At 43.9% G+C, this 24,314-nt stretch overlaps 1 protein-coding gene across 1 annotated transcript; it reads left to right on the top strand.

Annotated features, from left to right (window-relative positions):
- Nucleotides 1-627: 627 nt before the first annotated feature.
- crtc1a (CREB regulated transcription coactivator 1a) lies at nucleotides 628-22,383 on the top strand (the record flags this gene model as incomplete). Its single annotated transcript, XM_083659699.1, has 15 exons — nucleotides 628-753; nucleotides 5,815-5,931; nucleotides 7,873-8,018; nucleotides 8,697-8,750; nucleotides 9,374-9,468; nucleotides 11,273-11,358; nucleotides 11,453-11,493; nucleotides 12,180-12,361; nucleotides 13,373-13,533; nucleotides 13,935-14,027; nucleotides 14,978-15,085; nucleotides 16,826-16,930; nucleotides 20,232-20,315; nucleotides 20,863-21,040; nucleotides 22,178-22,383. The coding sequence occupies 15 exons, from the start codon at nucleotides 628-630 to the stop codon at nucleotides 22,381-22,383; spliced, it is 1,782 nt and encodes a 593-aa protein (XP_083515825.1).
- Between the last annotated feature and the right edge of the window lie 1,931 nt (nucleotides 22,384-24,314).

Genomic DNA, 24,314 nt, shown 5'->3' with positions numbered 1-24,314 from the left:
ATGTCGTGGGGCGTTGAACAGGTGTGATAAATATAAAGGAGGCATGAAACCGCACAGTTCCTCTTTCCCGCATCTTCTTAAAAAGTAGAATGTGCGGCTGTTCCGCAATCCAGATGTGCGGTGCGCCCGAGCTACGCCCCCGCGCAGGGACGTGAGCACGCAAAATCTCACCGAGGAGGGAGCTGCGTCAAGCTACCCGGAGGAAGCAGGGAAACGAGAGGAAGTCTGACGATTTCGCCTCCAAAATAAACGTATAAGAAATCATTATGACAAAGTTTGCGGTGAAAACTACTCCCTCCTCCCCCCAGATAGTCCTCCTAGTTCATTTATACATTTTCAACTTTGGTATTTTGTTTCAACCAAAAATCGTTGGGATGTAGGGACTAATTAAATCTAGGGTGTGAAGACCTATGTTCGTTTTTGTTAAATAAGGCATCTGTAAATGACTTATTTACTATGTCACTTACATCTTCGTGTATGTATGTATGCAACTGATTTTGAATTACAAAAATAAATAAATAAACAAATGATATATTTTGGAATTTGGAAAGACATACCGGAAGTACTGTGTTTATTCTGTTAGCTTGACCCTGGCCATTGAAGGAAAACGGAGCAGAAGAGCGAAACATGGCGACTTCGAACAATCCGAGGAAATTTAGCGAGAAAATCGCTTTACATAATCAGAAGCAGGCGGAGGAGACCGCGGCGTTTGAAGAAGTGATGAAAGACATCAGCGTTACCCGGGCGGCGAGGGTGAGAATACCGCCTTCCGTGTATTTTCTCCCACCCCTTTCCCCGTTTATTTTCAGCGAGCTGTCAAATATGCATATCGTTAGCGCAGCGCGGCGGCTGCTGCTGCACGCAGCCTGGGCAGAAGAGGTAAACAATAACAAACGACGCTTTCTGACACAGGCCGTGTCGTTTTTATTTCCACGACTGACACCGTGCAACACTGCCAATAGGTAGCAATCCTGTAACGTAGAGATGTAACGTTATAGAGGACCCTCGTCCGAAAAAGTTGCAAAATTTTTGTCCCATGCGAGTGGAAAGCAAAGGGGCGTGCATGCGTATTTGACAGTCCAACTGCAGCTAGGAGGATCGTACTCTCTGCTCTCAAAACCAGGACGGACGATGGGACGAACTGATACCACCCACCACTAAAGAAAGGTTTTGTAATGCGTAGTAGTAGCAGCCTACCCGTGCCCGTGGTGCGGTGGTGTGTCTGGGCGCCGTGGCGTGAGAAACTTGTCGGACAGGTATCCAGCAGGCCTGCGTCGTCTGCGTGCACTGCAACGTGATTGACACATCAAAGATGAAGGCCAGCAGATTATGTTGATTTGAAGCTACATGCAGCACAGGCCTCCAAAATAAATCCTACGGAGAGGCGGGTCTACTGAATGTTGCTGAATGGATGTCACGATGGTCAGACACACTTGATTGGCTGCATACAGGATACCACATGGGAGTGTGAGAAAAACAAAACACCAAATATGCAGGGGCGGACTAGTGAGTTGGGAGCCCGAGAAAAAGGCGAGCATGCCACCCCTGAATTAAAGGAACACTCCGCCCATTTTCAACCAGCTTTGTATCATTAGAACATCAGTAGTATATCAGAAAACTGTAAACGGTTTTGAAGTCTGTCATTTAATTTGACAGTTATTGAGTGTTAAAGTGTGGACCAGTGACATCACTGGTCCACACTAACTCAAATTAATAACTCATTAACTCAAATCAACTCTCAATAACTGTCAAACTATTCATCATTCATCTAGTTTGACAGTTATTGAGAGTTGATTTGAGTTAATGAGTTATTAATTTGAGTTAGTGTGGACCAGTGATGTCTGGTCCACACTTTAACACTCAATAACTGTCAAATTAAATGACAGACTTCAAAACAGTTTACAGTTTTCTGATATACTGCTGATGTTCTAATGATACAAATCTGGTTGAAAATGGGCGGAGTGTTCCTTTAACAACGTTCACCCTGTTCAGTCAATCCTTCCTAGCATTACCTTCAATTTGGGGTCGAGCTTGGAGACAGTGGTAATCACTAGCAGCAGCACTAGCAACAGTTGAATCTTTGGCCAGGCCTGTTTATTTATTTATAGTATAGTGATAAATATAGTAGTATATTGAAGTGCTTAACAGGTTGTAAGCAAAAAGTCGATACAAATGAGGAAAAGCATGATCTTACTAATATAATTGGGCAAAAGTTGGCACGACCCACAATTGCTCAGCTGCACATGCGCGAAGCCAGCAGTGGCTGAGCTGCGTATGCCAGCCCCGCGAAGCGGGCGAGGCCGGGGCGATGCGTCTGCGACCTCGAAGGAGGACGAGGAGGAGGCAGGGTAGGAATGAGCACTGCCAGTTCAGCAGGCGTGCGAGGGACGCTAGAAAGGTGCGTAGCGTAGCGCACTCTGTTTCTAGTCATGATAATAATAATAAGCACAATAAATGGAAATAAACACAGTAAAAATGAAGTTGAGGTGAAAGCTCAGCTTGAATTGAAACCTACAGAATAAAGATGAGTCTTTAGCAGTGACTTAAAGATTTCCAAGGACTCAGCCTCTTTTGATTCAACAAAAGTTCATATCAACAAATCTTCTATTTTCCCTCTGCCTTTTTCTGCATCAGTCGAGTAGCTTTGCTTCTTTATAGCCCTCGCAGCAAATGGTAAAGTGGCAAGAAAAACAGCTAAATGTTAAGAGGCAATATTATGTTAGAAATTAAATGGCATAGCAGCCCTTATCACTATCCCCTGACTGAGTGGGCAGTGGCCCTGACTCAAGATAGAATCTAACAAATAGAGAGGTGTTTTTCAGTAAGTCCTCTAAATGATCTTAAATTAGTTGTGTTCTTGTCTTTTGCCTTGCCTGCCGCTAAATATTGTCATCATCCCATGCTATTGTAGACATTTATTTTGTAAACTAGTAGTAGCCAAATTGTCAGTTTTTGAGTTTGAAAACACATTTGTTTTTATGCTTCTGTTGCCCATCTTTTTTCTTTCTTTCTCTTATTTGGTCTCAGAATTGAAAAGCTTCTGAAAAGATTTACAGCTGCATTGTAGACGTCCACCAGGTTGCTTCAGGTTCTCTGTGTGGCTTCACAGTGGTGTGAAGCTCTCCTCTGACTCTGAGCAAAGTTTGGCCTGTGGGCGATAAAGCCTCAGGCAAAGAGATTCACCCAGAGATACTGCCCCCTCTATCTTTGCCTCTCTCTCTCTCTCTCTCTCTCTCTCTCTCTCCCCCTCTGTCTCTCGTATCTGTTTCTTTATCTCTCTCTCTCTCTCCCCCTCTGTCTCTATCCGTTTCTTTATCTCTCTCTCTCTCTCTCTCTCTCTCTCTCTCCCGTCTCACTCTTTCTCAATTCAAGGAGCTTGATTCCATGATGATCATGTGCACATGTTGCCAAAGCAGAGATACAAACATAAATGAGGTATAGAGTCAAATTTAATTAAACAAACTGATACGTTCATCACATAGTAGGGCTGCACAATTCGTCGAATATTAATCATGATCAAAATTTTTGGCTTCCCACAATCATGAACACACGGAAATCGTGATAAAATCGAGGTAAAACGTGTCACATTTGGTTTAGCGATGTTGCTCTCATTTTGTTTTGTGTTGCAAATCCAGGGCACCCCTCCTTACCTTCGCAGTGGTGCACCCTGTCCCTCTCCAAAGCCCAAACATGCTGTGGTGTGCGCGTAGTTTCAGCTCGAGTCGAGAACAGGGAGCCGGTGCGTTTGTTTATAGACGGTTTTCACCAGAGCGCAACCCCACAGCACTTCCTTTTTCTCAGCATTCGGCAAACTGCAGAAATATTCACTTGACATCGTTACTTTTGTTTTCGCTGCTCAGCTGTATAGACGGTTTTCACGGAATGGTCAGTCCTGCACTTGAATGTTTTTTTTTCTTTTATGTCCATAGCAAACGCTACAACAGGAAGTGAGCGGGGGTTCAATTTAGAATGTTTTTGTTGTCAAGTTAAAACCGTCTATATGTTTAAACCTTCCTTGGAAAAAGACGACCGTTCAAAGAAATCCCAGTGTTAGATCTTTTTTCTAAGTTCAATAAATGCATGATTGTTTCCAAAGTCAAAGAGCAATCATGTTAAATAATCATGATCTCAATACTAATAAAAAAATTATCGTGATTATCATTTTGCCCATAATCGTGCGGCCCTATCACATAGAATATTTCTGGACAGTTAGAACAGTGATGATTACAAAAAGAAGCAAAGTTGAAGAGTCCACATGATGCTGATGTGTTTCTTAGATTATGGCAAGGCATCACATGTTGAGCACAGAGTTCTACTGATTCAACATTTTCCCCAGACAGGATGATTCACAGTTTTTCGTATACTGAGATTTTGAAAGTTCTCCTTCTTTCAGAGATTTTTGAATAGTGTGTGTACCTCAGGTGTTCATACCTGGTGCAGGAGAGAAGGAAGCGTTCTTCACTTTCTATTCTCCTGAGTCACAGTGGTCACACAGTGCACACACACACACACATGCACGCGTGCACTCTCTTTCTTCTCTTGGCAGCCAGGTTCTTCTGTACCTGCAGTGCCTAGCTAGCTAGCTAGCTGGTGATCACTGGGTCTGCTCTGTACATCGTCAGCAGCTTTCTCTGTCTGGGCTGTTTGTTTGACTCTGATCAGATACTGGGCCAAATTGGATGCATTTAGTTTTGGTTACAAGTTTGATTTATTTTTGCCAATAATGATAATATTATTCTTGTGTTGCTTTTTCTATTTGTTTGAATATTGTCAATGGTGGTTGCGTGGTCAGGTTTAGTAGTTGGTATTTTTTGGTCAGGTATTCTAATGTATTTACATATTCTAGGTAGGTATTCTCTCTCTCTTTCTGTCTGTGTCACTGTCTCTCTCTCTGTGCCTCTGTCTCTCTCTGTACCTGTCTTGCTGCGGTGGAAGGATTCATATTGCCCTCTTCATGAGATCCAGATATTTTCCAATATGTAATCCTTTGTCAACAGAATCGAGTGTAAATGCATTTAAAAAAAATACTCTCTGAGAGTGGAGGCTTGTCAAAAGTCACTGGCTTAGTAATTATTGTTATTAGATTTTATGCTCTGCCAGCAGTGAGCGGTGGGCTTGTGTGAGAACATTTCATTGACCGGCTATCTCTGATGGGAAATTGAACTCCAGGCTATTTTGAAATATGAGCAATATGAGCTTATGGGAGTATGACTCTACTAACGAAGCACTAGGGCTGGGCGATATAGCCCCAAGATAAATATCGATATATCGGTCGATATCAAAAATTATTGATATTTTTTAATGACCTATTTTGAATAAAGACCACAAGAAAAAGGGTTAAATTTAACCTCTTTATTTTGAACCATCTTATTTATGAAGGCACACCACAGGTGATAATTTTAATGTTAATACAATTAAAAACACACAAATTGAGTGTTGCAGCTGTGTAATAAATATGTTCGGGTGGAAACTTTAGGATTTGTCTATTTGATTGGCTGTAATGAGTGTCACTCATAGCGCGCTCCATTATCAAGGGAGATATCGATATATATTGAACTATTTTCTTATTGTATTGATGAATTGTCTATCACCGATATATGTTGCTACTGTATTGATTTATCGCCCAGCCCTACAAGCATTTCCCTGTGGGAAGATTCAGCTGTCGGCTTAATATTGTTGTCTGCTAGAATGTCGTCTTATTGTTGATTTAGCATTTCTAGATGATGCTTATGTGTAACAATGATTTGGCATGTTTATGTATTATTGTCCTGTAGGCTGTCTCTGGAGCTTGATTATTATTATTTGTTTTACCAGTTGCAGTTGCAGAAAACCCAATACTTGCAGTTGGGGCCAAACCGTGGGCAGTACTATGGAGGATCTTTGCCAAACGTCAATCAGATTGGAAACAGCACTATCGATGTGCCTTTTCAGGTGAGGATCATTCATTTTGCCAAGATGTTTGGTATGACAGCATGAAGAAGAAGTTGAATCTATTGGCCAGTTTACTCAAGATGAACAAAATGTGTCTCCCCTCTGTCCCTCCTATATAAACACTTACATGTCTCTCCTCTATACCTCCTATATAAACACTTACATGTCTCTCCTCTGTCCCTCTATATAAACACTTACATGTCTCTCCTCAGTCCCTCCTATACAAACACTTCCATGTCTCCCCTCTGTCCCTCTATATAAACACTTAAATGTCTCCTCTGTCCCTCTATATAAACACTTACATGTCTCTCCTCTGTCCCTCCTATATAAACACTTGCATGTCTCTCCTCTGTCCCTCCTATATAAACACTTCCATGTCTCTCCTCTGTCCCTCTATATAAACACTTACATGTTTCTCCTCTGTCCCTCCTATATAAACACTTCCATGTCTCTCCTCTGTCCCTCCTATATAAACACTTACATGTCTCTCCTCTGTCCCTCCTATATAAACACTTCCATGTCTCTCCTCTGTCCCTCCTATATAAACACTTACATGTCTCTCCTCTGTCCCTCCTATATAAACACTTACATGTCTCTCCTCTGTCCCTCCTATATAAACACTTAAATGTCTCCTCTGTCCCTCCTATATAAACACTTCCATGTCTCTCCTCTGTCCCTCCTATATAAACACTTACATGTCTCTCCTCTGTCCCTCCTATATAAACACTTACATGTCTCTCCTCTGTCCCTCCTATATAAACACTTAAATGTCTCCTCTGTCCCTCCTATATAAACACTTCCATGTCTCTCCTCTGTCCCTCCTATATAAACACTTACATGTCTCTCCTCTGTCCCTCTATATAAACACTTACATGTCTCTCCTCTGTCCCTCCTATATAAACACTTACATGTCTCTCCTCTGTCCCTCCTATATAAACACTTACATGTCTCTCCTCTGTCCCTCCTATATAAACACTTCCATGTCTCTCCTCTGTCCCTCCTATATACACACTTACATGTCTCTCCTCTGTCCCTCTATATAAACACTTAAATGTCCCCTCTGTCCCTCCTATATAAACACTTCCATGTCTCTCCTCTGTCCCTCCTATATAAACACTTACATGTCTCTCCTCTGTCCCTCCTATATAAACACTTAAATGTCTCTCCTCTGTGCCTCTATATAAACACTTAAATGTCTCCTCTGTCCCTCCTATATAAACACTTAAATGTCTCCTCTGTCCCTCCTATATAAACACTTCCATGTCTCCCCTCTGTCCCTCTATATAAACACTTACATGTCTCTCCTCTGTCCCTCCTATATAAACACTTACATGTCTCCTCTGTCCCTCCTATATAAACACTTCCATGTCTCCCCTCTGTCCCTCTATATAAACACTTACATGTCTCTCCTCTGTCCCTCCTATATAAACACTTACCGTACATGTTTCTCCTCTGTCCCTCCTATATAAACACTTACATGTTTCTCCTCTGTCCCTCTATATAAACACTTACATGTCTCTCCTCTGTCCCTCTATATAAACACTTACATGTCTATCCTCTGTCCCTCCTATATAAACACTTACATGTTTCTCCTCTGTCCCTCCTATATAAACACTAACATGTCTCCTACATTTGGGGGAGATTCTTTTTCACCCCTTGATGTGATTTTTAGGGGCATTTTTGTCCTTTTAAGAGCAGGCTTGATAGTTGCTAGTTACCTGCAAACCTGTGTTTTTGTTCTTCTTCTTGTGGCTGAAGGTTGGTTAAATCATCACCAATGCCAAGTAACCGTGTTTGGACAAACTGACCACGATTTACAACACAGATCGATATGACGGCGTGTTCTCATCTATCATACACTCGTCTCACTGACCTACCATGGCGATCTTTATCTGAATCTAGTGTGAGTGATTTCCTTTCATCTGTCAGACTCCATTTCAGAATTCAGGTCTGGACACGAGCAGAACGACGCGGCACCACGGCCTGGTGGACCGAGTCTACCGGGAACGGAACCGCATCACATCGCCACATCGAAAACCCCTGTCTGACGACAAACATGGACGCCAGATATCCTTTAAAACGCTGAAGTTAACCAATTTCGGGTCTCTGATATATATATTTTTCTTTCAGCAGCTATGAAGCTACCTTGGCCAATTAAGTCATTATTTGTGAATAACAGACAGCTGTTTTCACATCTGATCATATCACTCCACAGCCAAGTAGTCTGGTTGATTTTGTTGATTTCTAATCAGATGAACTTGCTATACGGCTGACCGAGGTAGGACACATGTAGGGTTTTTCAAGTAGGCTATTCATTTAATTATATCCTGAGAACCTGAAACTTTTGATGGTCGGTTAGATGCTGAATGACACTGTTACCGTTGCTATGGTTACAGTTGTGCTCCAGTGTAACTCTTAGATGTTTCTATGGTTGCAGTCACGCTCAAATGTTTTTGATGGATGTTGATTCGATGAATGAATATATTTGGGAAGTAGCCGTGTAATAAGCCACATAATGTACAATAAGGCGCTCATTATTGCTAAATAAGTCCTGACAGAGTAAATCAAGACCCAACAGTGAAGCTCACTGCACTTTATCCCTCACCTTGACTCACCTGGTGGTGTATTTGTGATACCTCCAGTGTGATAACATTATGCTATTTATTATATCCTCTCATGTTAAACGAATTGAATTAATTTATTTATGTTGCCAATCCATTCACCCTCCAGCTGTATTGTCTTAACCTGAGGTCTCACATCGACAGCTGTCCATATGGCTCAGTGTATCTGTCTCCTCCACCTGATACCAGCTGGAGGAGGTAAGACAGTCTCTGAAGATGAAACTGCATGACAGTATTATTATTTTTAGTGTTTAGTCTTCTTCACTTCATAAACCCTAGGCACTGCCTCACTAACAATTATGGATTGTACCACACCGCGAGTCAGGTCTTTAAAGTCAAATGATGAATAAAACCCACCCGCCACCATTTTTTTATGTGCCGCAGATCATTGTAAATTGGGGTAATTGAGTGTTAAAGGTGCTGTAAGTGATTCTGGAGGAAGGATGCTTTGAGTTGGTGATCCGGTCCAGAACACCAACCCAAAGCATCGGTATTGGACTACTTGGGAATGAGAACGGTGTTGACTCAACCGTCTTGGTGTGGAGTTCTCGCTCCTGATTGGATAAAGTGGGCTGGGATACCATCAAAGTTTCTCTTCTGTTTAGCACAAAGCAGAGAGACTGGGAGAGCCATACAGTATATTACTGACCAAACATTCTATATCAGTGATTGCTATTAGATAGGGCTATTTAACACATATTTTAACGAAACAAAATATCGCTTACAGCAGCTTTAAGTGTGCTCATGCTTTTATATATAATGTTTATGTAATTAACTAGAGATTGCGCTGTGCTATTTATTTATTTATTCTTTGCGTGCAGGGCGAACTCGGACTCGGCGCTGCATCAGAGCACGCTAACTCCGCTCCAACAGGTCTCCTTTACCGGAGGCTCGCAGGAGCTGCAGCCCAAACGAGGTACTGAACACCTAACTTAATACAAGTTGTTATTTTCCACCATAAACGTTCTAAACTGCCCCAAGCTTACTTCCTGTTGCAGTGTTTGCATAATACAATAGCTGACTGGAAAGAAGCTAGGTTTCAAACGGTTCCCTAGCAACACAATTCCGTGAAAACAGTCTATACACTACCAGTCAAAGGTTTGGAGTAAACATGAATTTTTCATTATTTTTACAATTTTCCACATTTTAGAATAATAGTTATTATGACATGAACTAGGAAGTCTAGGCAAAAGGAACTAGGAAAGCACCAGTGCATTACATTACTGGCTTTCCTGGGGAAGCTAAGCAGGTTTGGCCTAGGATGCTCCTTGGATGGGAGACTGGTGCCGGAAGTGGTGTTGGAGGACCAGTAGGAGGTGCTCTTCCCCTCTGGTCCGAATGGTCTGATGAATAATCTGATCTGATGAATAATCTCCCCAATGCCCCAGGGCAGAGACAGGGACTCTGTCCTGTGAGTGAGCACCGTCCTTCGGATGAGATGTTAAACCGAGGTCCTGACTCTCTGTGGTCATTAAAGATCCCATCGGCACTCTAAGCAAGAGTAAGGGTGTAACCCCGCCTCCGGTGCCCTGGCTAAATACCCACACAGGGCTTCCTTCACTCATGGCCACCTAATCATCCCTCGTTACTTAATTGGCATATTCAGTTATCAACTCTCCACCATGATAGGCTGATGTGTGATGAGCTAAACAAATTAAAACTAACTTAGCCTTTGTCTTGATGGAAAGGCTTTGGAAAGAAATTCATACATATGCATCAACTTCACTATTTATATTTGTGTGTGTGTGTGTGTGTGTGTGTGTGTGTGTGTGTGTGTGTGTGTGTGTGTGTGTGTGTGTGTGTGTGTGTGTGTAAAAAACACACATTTAAGTATTTAGATGTCAGTTCCTAACAAATGTGAAATGTATTCAGGTGATTTTCTTATTGGAGGTTGACATTGTGTTGCTGTGTGCCTGTTGCTGTGTGTTTTATTGCTGCTCTCTTGATGGCTCAGCTGAGTGCCCTGCAGTAACATAAAAGGCTTTGCACATGGCTTTGAAGGCAGACGAGAGAAATGACGGGGTGCATCATCCAGTGTGCAGTGAATTGCAGCGCTGCTGCGCTAATGACCACGTGAAGTGGATGATTTTAAATTCACGAGCACTTTGATGAATTTTGTATAATTCTCTTCAGTCAGGTTTTTTTTTACACCACCACCCCCGCTCCATTCCCAGTATTTTCTGAAAGGCAGTCTGAGGTGTATTTTATATTTTGACTAAATGAGACAATCCTACAATAAACGGATAACTGAGAATAATCAGGTAACTGGCAATAATCTGATATCCGTGCACTTAGTAAATAGCGGGAACTCACCTCAAAGTGTGCGAGTGGACAATGACTGCAATGAATAAACCTGATGATTTAGCAGAAACCTACCTGTGTTAATCGGTTTTCTCATAAACTGATAACGGCCTTTATCTGATAAAGGATGCTGTTTACATGACACTTGAATAATCAGTTAACTCTAGAAATCTGATAATAATAAACGGTTTATTAGTGTGCATGTAAACGCACTCATTCGGTATTTGAGTTTCTTAGCTTCTCACCTTCTTTCTTTTGCTCTTCCACTTTGTCTTTCTTGCTTTGTATCTCTCTCCTTTCTTGGAATTTGTGTTTGTGTATTATTTGTCATTGATATATTTATCATTTGATGGTATTAAATAAGGTCTATAAAGCTGGCAGGGGAAAAACATCATGATCTTCTTCTCCCATCTGTCCAGTTCTCCTGCTCACTGTGCCAGGTTCAGAAGCAATTAAACAAGAGGGAGATGAAGATGGACAGAAGCAGAGCTGGGACTGCAAAAAGGTGAGCCTCCTCCTGCACTCACCTGCATGTTCACAACAGCTTTATGTGTGGTGGTCCTACAGTACTCCAACTGGACTGTGTCTGTTCCCTCCAGAACATCTCAAGGTCCAAGCCCTGTAAAGTCCCGGGGATCAAGTGAGTATTTTACAGCCTTGCTTCTGTGTTGAACATAGCTTTTTTTTTTAAAGATGGCTGAAGACCTTCAAGTTCATGTTTTTATTAACTAGAAGTTATTCTGTCAATGTGCCACTATATTCATCTCAATTCCCATCAAATAACCATAGTGTACACTGATGGAGCGTGGCTGTGCAGACCCCTTACTACTAACTATCATTACAGTGACATATTGCTTCTTGATATCACAATAACAGAATTGAACATCTCTGGACAGCGGTACTTTCTTTGATGTCTTGGCTTTGTCTGCACTCTTGTAACCTTGGATGTCTTAATGATGAAGTGAAAAAAGGTGTTTTAAGTTCACACATCCAGCTTCAATTTAAGGGTTTTTTCACCCTCCCTGATCATCAAGCATGAATGGAAAAAGATCCTTAAATTCATGAAACACCGTTTGCATCCACGGGGGGATGACAGTGCAAAGCCAAAACACCCAAAGACGTCCATGAGTTGATTATATTGGATTTTTTTTTAAGTGTTGCTAAAAAATAATCTATGTATAGTAAGTCAGCATATTTTCTAGTGTGTATGTATCTATTTTTTTCAATGTTGACATCAGGCGCCCGGGGGCCTCATTTTCATGAGTGTTATGGGAATGAGGACCTGGCTCCAGAGTTGACTGCAGCCCTGTGTTTCTCCTCCTGCAGCATATTCCCGTCTCCGGAGCAGCAGCTGAGCGCCTCGCTGATGCCAGCAGCCCACAGCACGGGTGGCTCGCTGCCCGACCTGACCAACATCCAGTTCCCTCCTCCGCTGCCCACCCCGCTGGACTGTGACGACGCCCAGCTCAGCTCCTCCAACAGCACCGGGAACCTGGCCAACACGCAAGGTAACACCGCCACCGCACCCACTGCATTTGTGCCCATTTCACGTCGTGGGAAAATAGATGTCTTCTTATGGTTACACGCACTGCGACTTCAAGCAATTACGGTATTCTCTTCGCAACGTCACAGCCGACACTGTCGATACCTCTGTGCTCAGTGCCAGAAGTTCACTTTTAGGCTCTTACCTGCCAAAGGTCAATAAAAAAAATAACTATTATTTCAGATTTTTCTTAGAATTATGTTACACTGCCCGTTTTCAATGCTAATTCTTGCTACATGTAAGTGCAACAGCACTCCAATGATAAGAGAGCAGTTTGAAGCATATCCCCTCAAGCAACACACACACACGCACGCGCACACACGCACACACACACACACACACACACACACACACACACACACGCACACACACACACACACACACACACACACAATGTTGAAGCACTCACAGGCTGGTTAGCCATCCAGGCAGTTTGCAAAAGCTTAGATGGATGTTTTGTGTGGAACAGCAGCCTGATACAGAGGCATCAGGTTGCTGTTTGTTTTGATCTTCCCATGGGTGGGAGAGGCGTTATTATGGATCCCACATCTCTTCTAGATAAGACCCGCCTTACACTGCCTCTGATTGGGTTGGCTTTAGGCACGAGGAGGTTGGGTTTAGGCATGAGGAGTGGGGATTTGTTGAGTTTAGGCATGAGGAGTGACGATTGGTTGGGGTTAGGGTAAGAATATCTGGGTAAGCCAATCAGAGGTAGAGGTAGGGCGTTCAGAGGCAACGTAGGGTAGAGACCCGTTCTCTTATCTAGAAGAGAAGTGGGATCCATAAAAATGCTCAGCAGGGACCAATTTTGACAACAAGCAAAGACTAAAGAAAGACTGTATACAATCAAGGCATTGTAATGTTATTGAAGACAAATCTTACCGGCATTTGGCGCTGGGCGGGTGTTGATTTCAGACCCTGTGTGCAGCTTAAAAAGATAAAAATCAATCATGTGACCTGTTTGTGTGCTGGGTAGGAGTGAACAATACCTCTCCACCCACAGTAAGCATGGAGATGCACCCTGGGCAGGACGACTTGGGTCCTCTCATCCTGAATCTGAATGCAGGAGACTCCTCCCACCAACAGCAGCCCCTGCAGCTCTCCCCGTCACTGTCTCCACCGCTCTCACTCTCTCAGGTATACAGCCGTCCTCTCCTGGCCCGGGCCCGCCCTTCAAAATCAATCAGAACTTATTCCTGAATATTCCCTGTAGTTTTGATACAAAGGCAGAACTGGTCTCCTCTAATTTCTCGATTTTTTTGGGGGTGTGTTAATTAGTTTTCAGTTTGATGCTTCCATTTTAGATACCCAGGATGAACAGTGGTTCGTAGTCAGTCAGCGATCCTAGATAGGCGTGACAGATTTTTAAAGTGAGTGAATGACTGGACGGGACAGACTTAATGAATGAATGTAAGATGTAAGATGAAAGGGGGAACCAGCCAACCAAATGAAAGCATTTTCCATCAAACCAACCAACCAAACCAAGCAGCCAACCAACCTTGTGTCTTGTCTGTTGCCGGTTGCCGTTTACCCCCAAGGCGGCCATGAGTGCAATGGCCCTAGAGCAGCAGCTGTCCCAGTATGCCTTCTTCAGCCAGCAGCCATCGTCCCAGACGCACCAGAGCCAGCCGGTGAGTTGCCCTCCGATTCAATCTAGAGTGCATCAGAGTCCATCATCTCATCAGAAATACACATCCACCACGTGACACCGACAGTATTGACGGGATCGATCGTTGCTCTAAATGTCATTGGTTATCTTCGGCTTTGCAGACTCGTGGCTTCGTTGTCAACTTAGCTTAGTCAGTTTTTGCGGACTGACGTAAAGAAATGTCCGCCAGATGCTTTCCATCCAATGCGCGTTACGGGTTTCAAATCACATCTGGACAAGCATCTGTTTACATCGATCCAGTTCTCTGCGATGCGTACGATACTAAGAATGACAGCATTCAGACAGGTATTCTGCTAGTATTATATAAAGGCAATAAACAATTTGCACATCAGCTGTGTGTTCATCAAACAGATTGTCCTATAATCTTACTAAAATAATACCTACAATCTTGTTATTAGAGCTCATGGAGAGAGAAAGTAAGTGAATTAAATGTAGATACAGTATACAGTATAAGATGTGGCAAAATGTCTCCTCTGGCCTATTAAGACAAAGAATGTATTCTTTCATTTGGCAAATAAATGGAAAAAATATAATGATGAATACAACAAAGATGCTGTCTATAAACTACTTTTTTCTGTTGGATTAAAATATGATTCCTTAATTAATAGCAAAGGGACACAATCCCCCCCCCCCCCCCCTTTTTTTTATTTTTATTTTTTACACATGTATTAATTCGGCTGTGCATCTGTCTTCCATTTGAATCACAGCAGATGCTGTAGCGTATACTGTCTCAAATGTAGTGAAGTAGAACAGAGAAGGCATTTCAATTCAAGTTGATTTGATTCTGTATTTTATTTTATAATACAAAATGTCTAGCTCTTGATTGGTGTATTGTGGAAGCGAAACAGTGGAACTTGACGGCCCCATCTGCATGGTGCTGTCTCCATATGGTCTGTTGTGTTTCGTCTGCAGCTGCCCACCTCCATGGTGCAGAACCAGAACCAGAACCAGAGCTCGTGCTCCACGCCGGGCAGCCACACCGCCTCACAGACCAACTGTATGACTATCGACATGAACACGGTGAGCACTATGACCGTGTTATTTACAATGTTATTTTCTTTTCAAATGGCAGCAACATGGAGGGCTTGCCGACCTCCAAGCAGTTACTCGAGTCCAGGACTCGAGTTTGAGTTGGGGTTAAGGGCCTTGCTCAAGGGCACCTCAGTGGGGGTAATGAGGGAGGGGCAAGCCCTGCCTTTTCACTTTCCCCACCCAGATCCATCCTGCCGGCCCCGGGGATTGAACCCACGACCTTCCGGACACAAGCTTCTCTAACCTTTAGGCCGCCACTTCCCCACTGTTGTTTTAATTTTTTTTTACTTTCAAATACATTTCTACAATTTTACCATTTTGTTTCCCCTTTGATAGAAAAGAGTACATTGCATAGAACAAAAAAAAATCCAGAATAAATGCAGTTTGAAATAGCTTCAAAGCACAACAGACTGTGTGCATGTGTAGTCAGTGTACATCCTTCAGATCCTGGCTGTGGCCTGTCTGCCTCTGCTGCAGAGGGAATGTGTTGGGATTATTGCAGTCAGAAATGGAGGTGGCCTAGTTCTGCCTCACCTCGGTGAATAGACTTCTCCTTGTGGGGTCGAGGGAGAACGTTTGAGCGTTTGACTCGATTTAATACCAAAAATAACAACTGCGTGCCGTACTGCTTTGTTTTACAATAGGAATTCAGATACAGTAGCTGTTAGGTGTTTGTATCTGTTGCCAAACCTCAAGGTGTAGCTATAGCGCCGCCGTTACAGCAAGATAATGAGAAGTGCTACTGTGGCAATTATCACTGTGCTAGTTTATATTTCTGCAACTGTTGTATCACTTCTCTATCTCACACTACTTCTGTTTTGATAGCTTATCTATCAATAGTGAATGTTGAGGTTTGAACTCCTGTTGGCTTTTGAGTGATAAGAGATTATCAGTCTTGTTTGATACAGTTTGATAAATCTGGAGTTACTCAATAGTTTGTCTACTTCTATTATCCGCTACAGTAGTTTCCTCTGATATTTTCTATTAATTTTTATGTCCTGTTTATTTCTGTTGACAATGATGGTGGGAAAAAATGTTTTCACTTCTTGTTTTGGTTTTGCTGGATGAATAGACAGAACACTAGATATGATGGAATAGAAAACTGAGTCTAATCTGATCATCCAGTTTTACAACAGCCATTCACTTTGCTGGGCCTGCTTGAAATAGTCTTCCTCCCTCAATAGATCTCTTTACTTTTCACTCTTTTTGCCATTGCCTTCATTATTATTAATTTATTAATGTCATATATATCCTGTTCACTATCATTTTTCTCATTCAATGATTTAATTCTACCCCTAGAATCAAATGTTGTCCGGGTAGTGCAGTAGATTCCCTGCCTACCAACACGAGCAGGTTCGAGCCCCCGTGTTACCTCTGGCTTGGCCAGGCATCCATACAGGCGCAATTGGCCGTGTCTGCGGGTATGTGTCCTGGTCGTTGCACTAGCGCCTCCTCTGGTCGGTCAGGGCGCCTGTTTGGGGGGACGGGAACAGGGGGGGGGGGGGGGGGTAGCGTGATCCTCCCACAAGCTGTGGTGAAACTCCTCACTGTCGGGTGAAGAAGAAGCTGCCCCAGATCAGCAGAGGGGGTGGAGCAACGACCAGGACAGCAATGGGGGATTTGGCCAAGTAGCCTACAATTGGGGAGAAAATGGCAAAGTAGCACATTCACTCGCCAGCGGACGACTTCCTCCAGCGCGAATAACTCCAGCATATCCTCTTGTATCAGGCCTCCTCCCTCCAACAGTACCGCAGTAGGGTCGGATCCTCTGCCAATCAGTCTCCAACCTCTCCCGTCTCCAACCAGGGCTTCTCACCTGGAGGCTCGCCTCAAGTAAGGCCGTGTGAAGCCACCAGCTTCTGAACGTCACCGTCCCCTGCATTGTCGCTCCGCTGCCTCTCTTGTGTCGCCACGCGCAGATCTGGGCAAAACACAAGTCACTCAGGTCACACTAGAGTTGGTAACCTGCCAAACACTTGAGCAGCAGCAGCCTCAACGGTTGTTTATTCGTTGACTTAGTTATTTGAAATATTGCTATTTTGCCCAGGTCTGACCATCAGTCTCCAAACACTGAGTGTCGTCGATGTCTTGTCCCTGATCTCCCTTTTCTGCTGCTGCTTTTGTGTGGTTTGTGTTCACTCCATCCCCCAAACACTGTTTCTCCCCTCGCTTTAGACTCTGTATCTGAGATTTTTCATGTTCATCTGATATTTGTGTTTTTTGTGACCCGCCTCATCCCCAACCATTTGGAAAGGTTACCGTAACCCTTAACATGCTGCTTTGAGAGAACATGCTGATTTGACCCTTAACATGCTGATTTGAGGAAACATGCTGATTTGACCCTTAACATGCTGATTTGAGGAAACATGCTGATTTGAGGGAACATGCTGATTTGACCCTTAACATGCTGATTTGAGGGAGTATGAAAGGCGAGATGTTTGGGGAGCCCTGTTCATTATTCCCATGGTTAAATGTAAACAAACTGAGCCTTGCTTGCAGGGCGGTCCTGTAAGAGAAATTAAACACGCCCAAGGTAAACATGGATCGGGGGTTGTTAATCATGTCAGACCTCGTAAAACCATTGTAAATAGAAGATGTAAATAGAAGGTGCAGTAAACCATTATAAATAGAAGGTACAGTAAACCATTGATTGCTTCAACAGCCCAGGCTCTCGGAAAACGAGTACAACCTTGAAATGTGATTATGTTTTTTTACTTTCTGCAAAACAATCATAATGTGCAACTGTACATTATGCATACAATTTCATTGTGATCAAGCCTTTACTCAACCAGGGAATGAAAAAATACTTGCTTGGACTTGAGTTACGAGTGTTTGTATCACTGAGCTGGTTTGTATGTTTGAGAGTATGAGGGAGAGCATGAGAGAGAGGGAGAGACAGACAGAGAGAGATTAGTGTTGTCCTGCTGTTTGCTTTACTTCAGTTCCCCCCCCTGCCGAAGCGACTCACTTGCGGTCTCCCCCCTGCTGAAGCAGTTCACTCGCGGTCTCCCCCCTGCTGAAGCGACGCACTTGCGGTCTCCCCCCTGCTGAAGCAGTTCACTCGCGGTCTTCCCCCTGCTGAAGCGGGTGAGGCTCACTCGCGGACTCCCCCCTGCTGAAGCGACTCCCTCGCAGTATCCCCCTGCTGAAGCGGCTCCCTCGCAGTCTCCCCCCCTGCTGAAGCGACTCACTCGCAGTCTCCCCCCTGCTGAAGCAACTCACTCGCGGTCTCCCCCCCTGCTGAAGCGGCTCCCTCGCAGTCTCCCCCCCTGCTGAAGCGACTCACTCGCAGTCTCCCCCCTGCTGAAGCAACTCACTCGCGGTCTCCCCCCCTGCTGAAGTGACTCACTCGCGGTCTCCCCCCCTGCTGAAGCGACTCACTCGCGGTCTACCCCCCTGCTGAAGCGACTCACTCGCGGTCTCCCCCCTGCTGAAGCGGCTCCCTCGCGGTCTCCCCCCCTGCTGAAGCGACTCACTCGCGGTCTCCCCCCCTGCTGAAGCGACTCACTCGCGGTCTCCCCCCCCTGCTGATGCGACTCACTCGCGGTCTCCCCCCTGCTGAAGCGACTCACTCGCGGTCTCCCCCCCTGCTGAAGCAACTCACTCGCGGTCTCCCCCCCTGCTGAAGCGACTCACTCGCGGTCTACCCCCCTGCTGAAGCGACTCACTCGCGGTCTCCCCCCCTGCTGAAGCGACTCACTCGCAGTCTCCCCCCTGCTGAAGCAGCTCACTCATGGTCTCCCCCCCTGCTGAAGTGGCTCACTCGTGGTCTTGAGGTTATACACGGGCTAAACCACAACTGACAGGCGATGCTCTATTATCCCACTCTGCCCTGTGGGGACACAGATAATTTGGTTTTGAACTAGGAGGAGCATGGGCTGAATATGATCCAATTACTTATACATTAAGAGGCCACGATGAAATAGGAGAATTTCTGTTGCTAGTTGACTCAGTAGTGGGAGAATAACCCACAGAGGGGATTCTATTTTCAAGGGTTCCTTTATTTCATGTGAATTTCATTCCATTTGGCTCGTGTTAATTAAAACTCCAAAGGAGCAGAGGAAGCCTGCCTGGTAGCAGCAGCCTTTCAAAGTCCTCCTCTGGCCTTATTTTTACATGGCAGTTTTTGGCATTTGCAGGGCGCCTCTCTACATGTCATGTTCAGAGTATACTGACATTTCACATGATTGGTGAGAGAAAAAGCCAGCACTCCAAATGTCCTTTCACAGGTTTTAATAGTTCCTCAAAACCGGGCAGCAGCAACAACGAACGTTTCAGCCAAAGGCCTTCCTCAGCGTTTTAACGCAAACATGAAGGGAGCAGGAAGTACTTATTCATGGGATTGGTCTGATGAGTCCCTCCAGGACTTCATTTTTGTGTGTGACCAAAACAACTTGATTTTGCGGGTGGGAAATTGGAATCTTATAATAATAATAATAATAATAATGATAATAATAATCGATCGCGAAAGCGAAGCGATCGCAAAATCGCACATTCCCGGGTGAACTGTCTGATGGTCTGTTGTGTGTATCTGTCAAAAGATCCATTGCGAATGAATCAGAAGAAGTTGAGCTAATGGGCTTGGATGTTACTTGGCTGTCATTTGTCTCTTAGCCTTGCCTTACATGATCACTTCCCTTTTCTTCCGTCTGCTAATGCAGACTGCACGAAGAGTTTTGAAAAAGTGCCTTCAGTATTGACCAATGCATGTGAGCAATCAAAAATTGGTTTGGGTCTCGAACTTGTTGTTATCTCAGTCGATATGCCATTTTTCCATTATGTAGATTTCCTCTACTATCTCCATCCATTGCCTCTGAAAACATTATTATTATTTTTGGTCAGGCTTGTGAAGAGACTTCTCTGTGGCCTTTAGCACATCAACACTGACACAGCAGCATTATTATTCAAGTGGCTCATGAATTAGCAAAGTCTTTTGAGTGAAAACAATCTCCCAGCTTGTGAGGTGATTTCAGTGTTTGCTGTAGGTTGCTTTGACTGTCCTCCCATAATCACATGTTTTCATACAGCACAGCAGCACAACCATACTTTACAAATATAGCCCAGAGGACGTCTATTCATATGGCTGGTCTGCGTATAACAGTCTTTTTGTGTCTGGGGGGGGGGGTTATTGCAGCATAACTCCATACTGGGCAGCGTGTTTGCTGACTTCTACGACCAGCAGCTCACATCCTGGCAGACCAGCGCTCTTTCACAACAGGTACAGTACAGTACGCACCAAACAAGCTCTACATTTAACCCATTGATACCTGATGCAGCATTTGCATGTATATCCCTCATTTGTGTGCGTATCCCTTTAACGCGGTTCGCGGTCTTAAAGCGATACACACACAAATGCTGCATCAGGTATCAATGGGTTAATCTGTGATTTATATATAATGGCACACTGCTTGGAGGGCATTTATTCAAAGAGGATTTTTGTTGTTGTTTTTTTACGTTCGCCCAAGTGGAGTAACTGATTCAGGCCGATAACGTTGAACTTGGTTGAACGTAGTGATTGGTTGGAATTCCCCTGGGGGGATCCCATCATAGAAATAACTCAAACAGAGTGCGCTCTCAGACTAGATGGAAATGTGTGTACGAGTTGACAATTCAGTCTGAATATCAGGTTAGAAGAAATGAATAAAGTGTCGAAAGTAGACGAGACCAGCTGTCTTGAGCTCAGTACTGAATCAATGTATGAGCAGTGGTATTCAAACTGTGATGCTATCGTGCTGATCTTTTGTTTTGTCTGTGGCGGTTGTCAGCTGGAGCAGTTCAACATGATTGAAACCCCCATCAGCTCTAACAGCCTGTACAGCCAGCCCTCCACCCTCAACTACACCCAGGCAGCCATGATGGGGCTGACTGGCCACTGCAGCCTGCAGGACTCTCAGCAGCTGGGCTACAGTAGTCATGGCAACATCCCCAACATCATTCTCACAGGTGCCGCTCCATGGTATCAGGTGGCTCACTCCAGTCTGACAGCAAGTGGCTCGTTAAGTAGAGCTGTGACACACAGCTCCCTCCCCCCTGTGTTCAAAACATGCTCTGTATTAAAGGCCAAACCAGAACACAGGCTCGTTTACCTCATGAAGCCATCACAATCAGACAAACACTTATCATTTCACAGATGACCCACAAATGGGTCATCTGTGAAATATGGGTTCACATTTAAGCTATAGAGATAGATGCCTTCTCTAGATTCTACCCTATGTGGCTAGCTAGTAGTCGTGTAAGCCAACTTCCACAAAACCAGAACCCACACTTTGGTTTTGGGCCAATGTTCCAGCCTCCAGCTCACCCTTATTAAGTATTAAGTCTTATTAAATATTAAGTCTTTTCCATAAATGAAATGTTGCTGCTGCAGTGGTCATACGTGCATTATTGATACCCCTATATCCAACTTCATGTGATTGACAGGATTGTACAGCGCCACAGAGTTTCCCTTCAACTGTAGGCTTACCTGATGTGGCCATCAGATGCCGTCATCATGCCTTTTACTGATTTTCTACTCATAAGGCAGAATCCCTAACTTTTTCCCCTTCTCATCTTTCAATCATTCAGATGTTAAGTTTACACAGTAGGATTTCTTGTACTGGGTAACTAACTAGGGAGCCCTCCTTCTCCACCTTGAAGAATAATGAGATAAATTAATTCTTACTCACTAGGCATTCTAACATCACTATACTTGACTGATCTAATCCTATAATGAAATTGCCTAGGCAGGCGGTGTCCATCTGTCACCATTTGCGACCCATGTTTTTGTGTCACACGTTTGTGACACAGGCCCCAGCCGACCGATATCGATACCGATATCAATACCGATACCGCAATATCAAACCGCGTACTATCTAGTTATTTATATTACCAGAATAAATCAACTAAGTTTGGTCAAATATGTCTTCCTGATGGAGCTTGGCCACATTGTGTGAATAGTCCTTAGACTTTGACTTTAGTCAGTGTAATAATTGGAAAGAATATGCCATCCTCCCTCCTTCCCACACGCTTCAATAAATGTCATAGTGGGTGTTAGTCTTCAGACCTGACTGTTTTGTAATGTGTTGTCTTGCTGCTCTTCAGTGAGTGGAGAGTCTGATCCCAGCCTGCCGAAGGACCTGACTGGCTCCCTGGACACAGATCTCAGCTTCGACGTGGACTCCCAGTTCCCGCTGGACGAGCTGAAGATCGACCCGCTGACGCTGGACGGACTGCACATGCTCAATGACCCCGACATGGTCCTCGCCGACCCGGCCACAGAGGACGCCTTCCGCCTGGACCGACTCTAACCGCACCACGCGTCGGTGCGTGTGAACCCTGCTGCCCCCCGAGGCAGCGAGGGGCCTGTGTCTGAGAGGACAAACCGAGTGGAGTCGATTTCTGGGGCCCGGGGGGTCGGGGGGATCGAGGCTGGTCCATTCCACACCGCCACCCACAAACCAACCCAGTCCGACCCCGCGGCAGAGCTGTTGAAGGAAACATCAGCTTAAGGAAATTTGAATCCTTTTCGAGACCACAGCCTCCCATCTCTTCTCAGAGCCGGAAAAGATGGTAACGGAATCATGACATATGAGTTGTGATGAAACCTATTCATGGTTCTGTCACTAGTCTTTTGCTAACGATGCATCCTGTGTTTGATTATTTGACATGTATGTTCCCATGAGCATTGTTTTAAAGAAGCTTGAGGAGAATATCAGGGGGGCTGAAAGGGCCTGGTCTCTCCCTCGCCTCGCCTCGCTCTCACTGACTTGACTAAAACCTAAAACCTGCCTGCAGAGCAAACCGTTAAACTACAGCTCACCTCATAGGAAACACCCCTCTGTTTTTTTTCTCCTGTGTGTTTGTCTCAGTCACTTCCTCTCTGAATGTTCACCTCCCTCTCTGTGTGGCGCTTGTTCTTCTCAGTAATCCTTTCAGGTAGGGCGTTCGTTCATTTAGCGTCAATCCCTGTGTGCTTTGTCACGGAAGCCAAAGTCGCGCCTCATTCGTTGGATTTTCCCAAAAGTGCGGTGTGTGTGTCGGTGAGTCATTTTGCCACTTGCGTTATTTATAGAAAGTGTCAATTTGACCGAATTCAGATTTTGCCACAGCAAACAGCTGCAGTTTTCCGTTATGCATGAAATCACAAATCACTGTGCATACTTATTTTGCCTTACTAGATTGACGTTCAGTTTTCCATGCAGAGATTTGAATACTATGTAAATCGAAAACAAACATTTTTTGAAGTGTAGAGCAGTGTTAAGTGTTACACAGGTATATTTCAGTTACATTTCTGTGGTTGCATTTTTGAGGTGTGTTTGTTTGATCTTCATTACTCTTCATTGTCACTACTATATCATTTTTCATATTCATTTATGTCCGTAAAAGGTTTTCGCGGATAAGCGAGAGAGAAAAAAATCAAGTTGTTAATTTTTACGTTTTGTTATGAAAAATATATGTTTACAGGCTTGTTTAATTTTATATTTCAGATGTACAGAATGTGATTAGATTTTGCGTAATGATATCTATGCAAAACTAAAGTAACTAATTGATTGAGGACTGTGAGGTATAACAGACAAAATATACCTTTACATAGAGATGATTTTTGACTGCACAGTGATGGTGCCATGTCATATTTCTTTTGATACTTTTTGGAATGTACAGTACACTCTGAAAACAAGCCTTTATGTACTGTAGGACCAAATATCTTTATTGACCATTTTACCCGACACTCTTTTCTCCCCACAAACGAGAATGTGGCATATTGGTTTACGTTTTATATATTATTTCTGTGACTTTCGTCGACACTACTACGACATTGAATATCTATCTATCTTCGTCAAATGAGCATAATCCTCTCTGCCCTCGGTCGGTTTGTTCCGTGTCTCTCCAGTGTCGTTGTTGTTCTGGATTCCATGTGGCTTCATGCGTTCGCTGTTTAAAACATCGTGGGCTTGTTTCTCAGCCAGTGAGTCCAGTGGATTCACCCGTGAGCGTCTCCTACATTTTACATTGCACTTTATGCACTCATTTAAAACATTGGATCTATGAGAGTTTTCATACCCAAACCCTCCTGTGACTGTTATGTGCACTGGACCTGTTTGCCCTCTATTTGATCAAACTTGCCTTCTTGTAAAAAAAAAAAAAAAAATAGAAATAAACTAAAAGCAAGTTATTTTTGCAAAGTTATATATAGATAATCTATTTAAAAGAGCAGAATTTTTACTTAATCGGTGAGTAT

Source organism: Poromitra crassiceps (assembly GCF_964638095.1).
Source record: "Poromitra crassiceps genome assembly, chromosome: 23".
Classification (NCBI taxonomy): Eukaryota; Metazoa; Chordata; class Actinopteri; order Beryciformes; family Melamphaidae; genus Poromitra; species Poromitra crassiceps.
The sequence above is the reverse complement of the archived record's forward strand: the minus strand, read 5'-3'. Positions and strand labels throughout refer to the sequence as shown.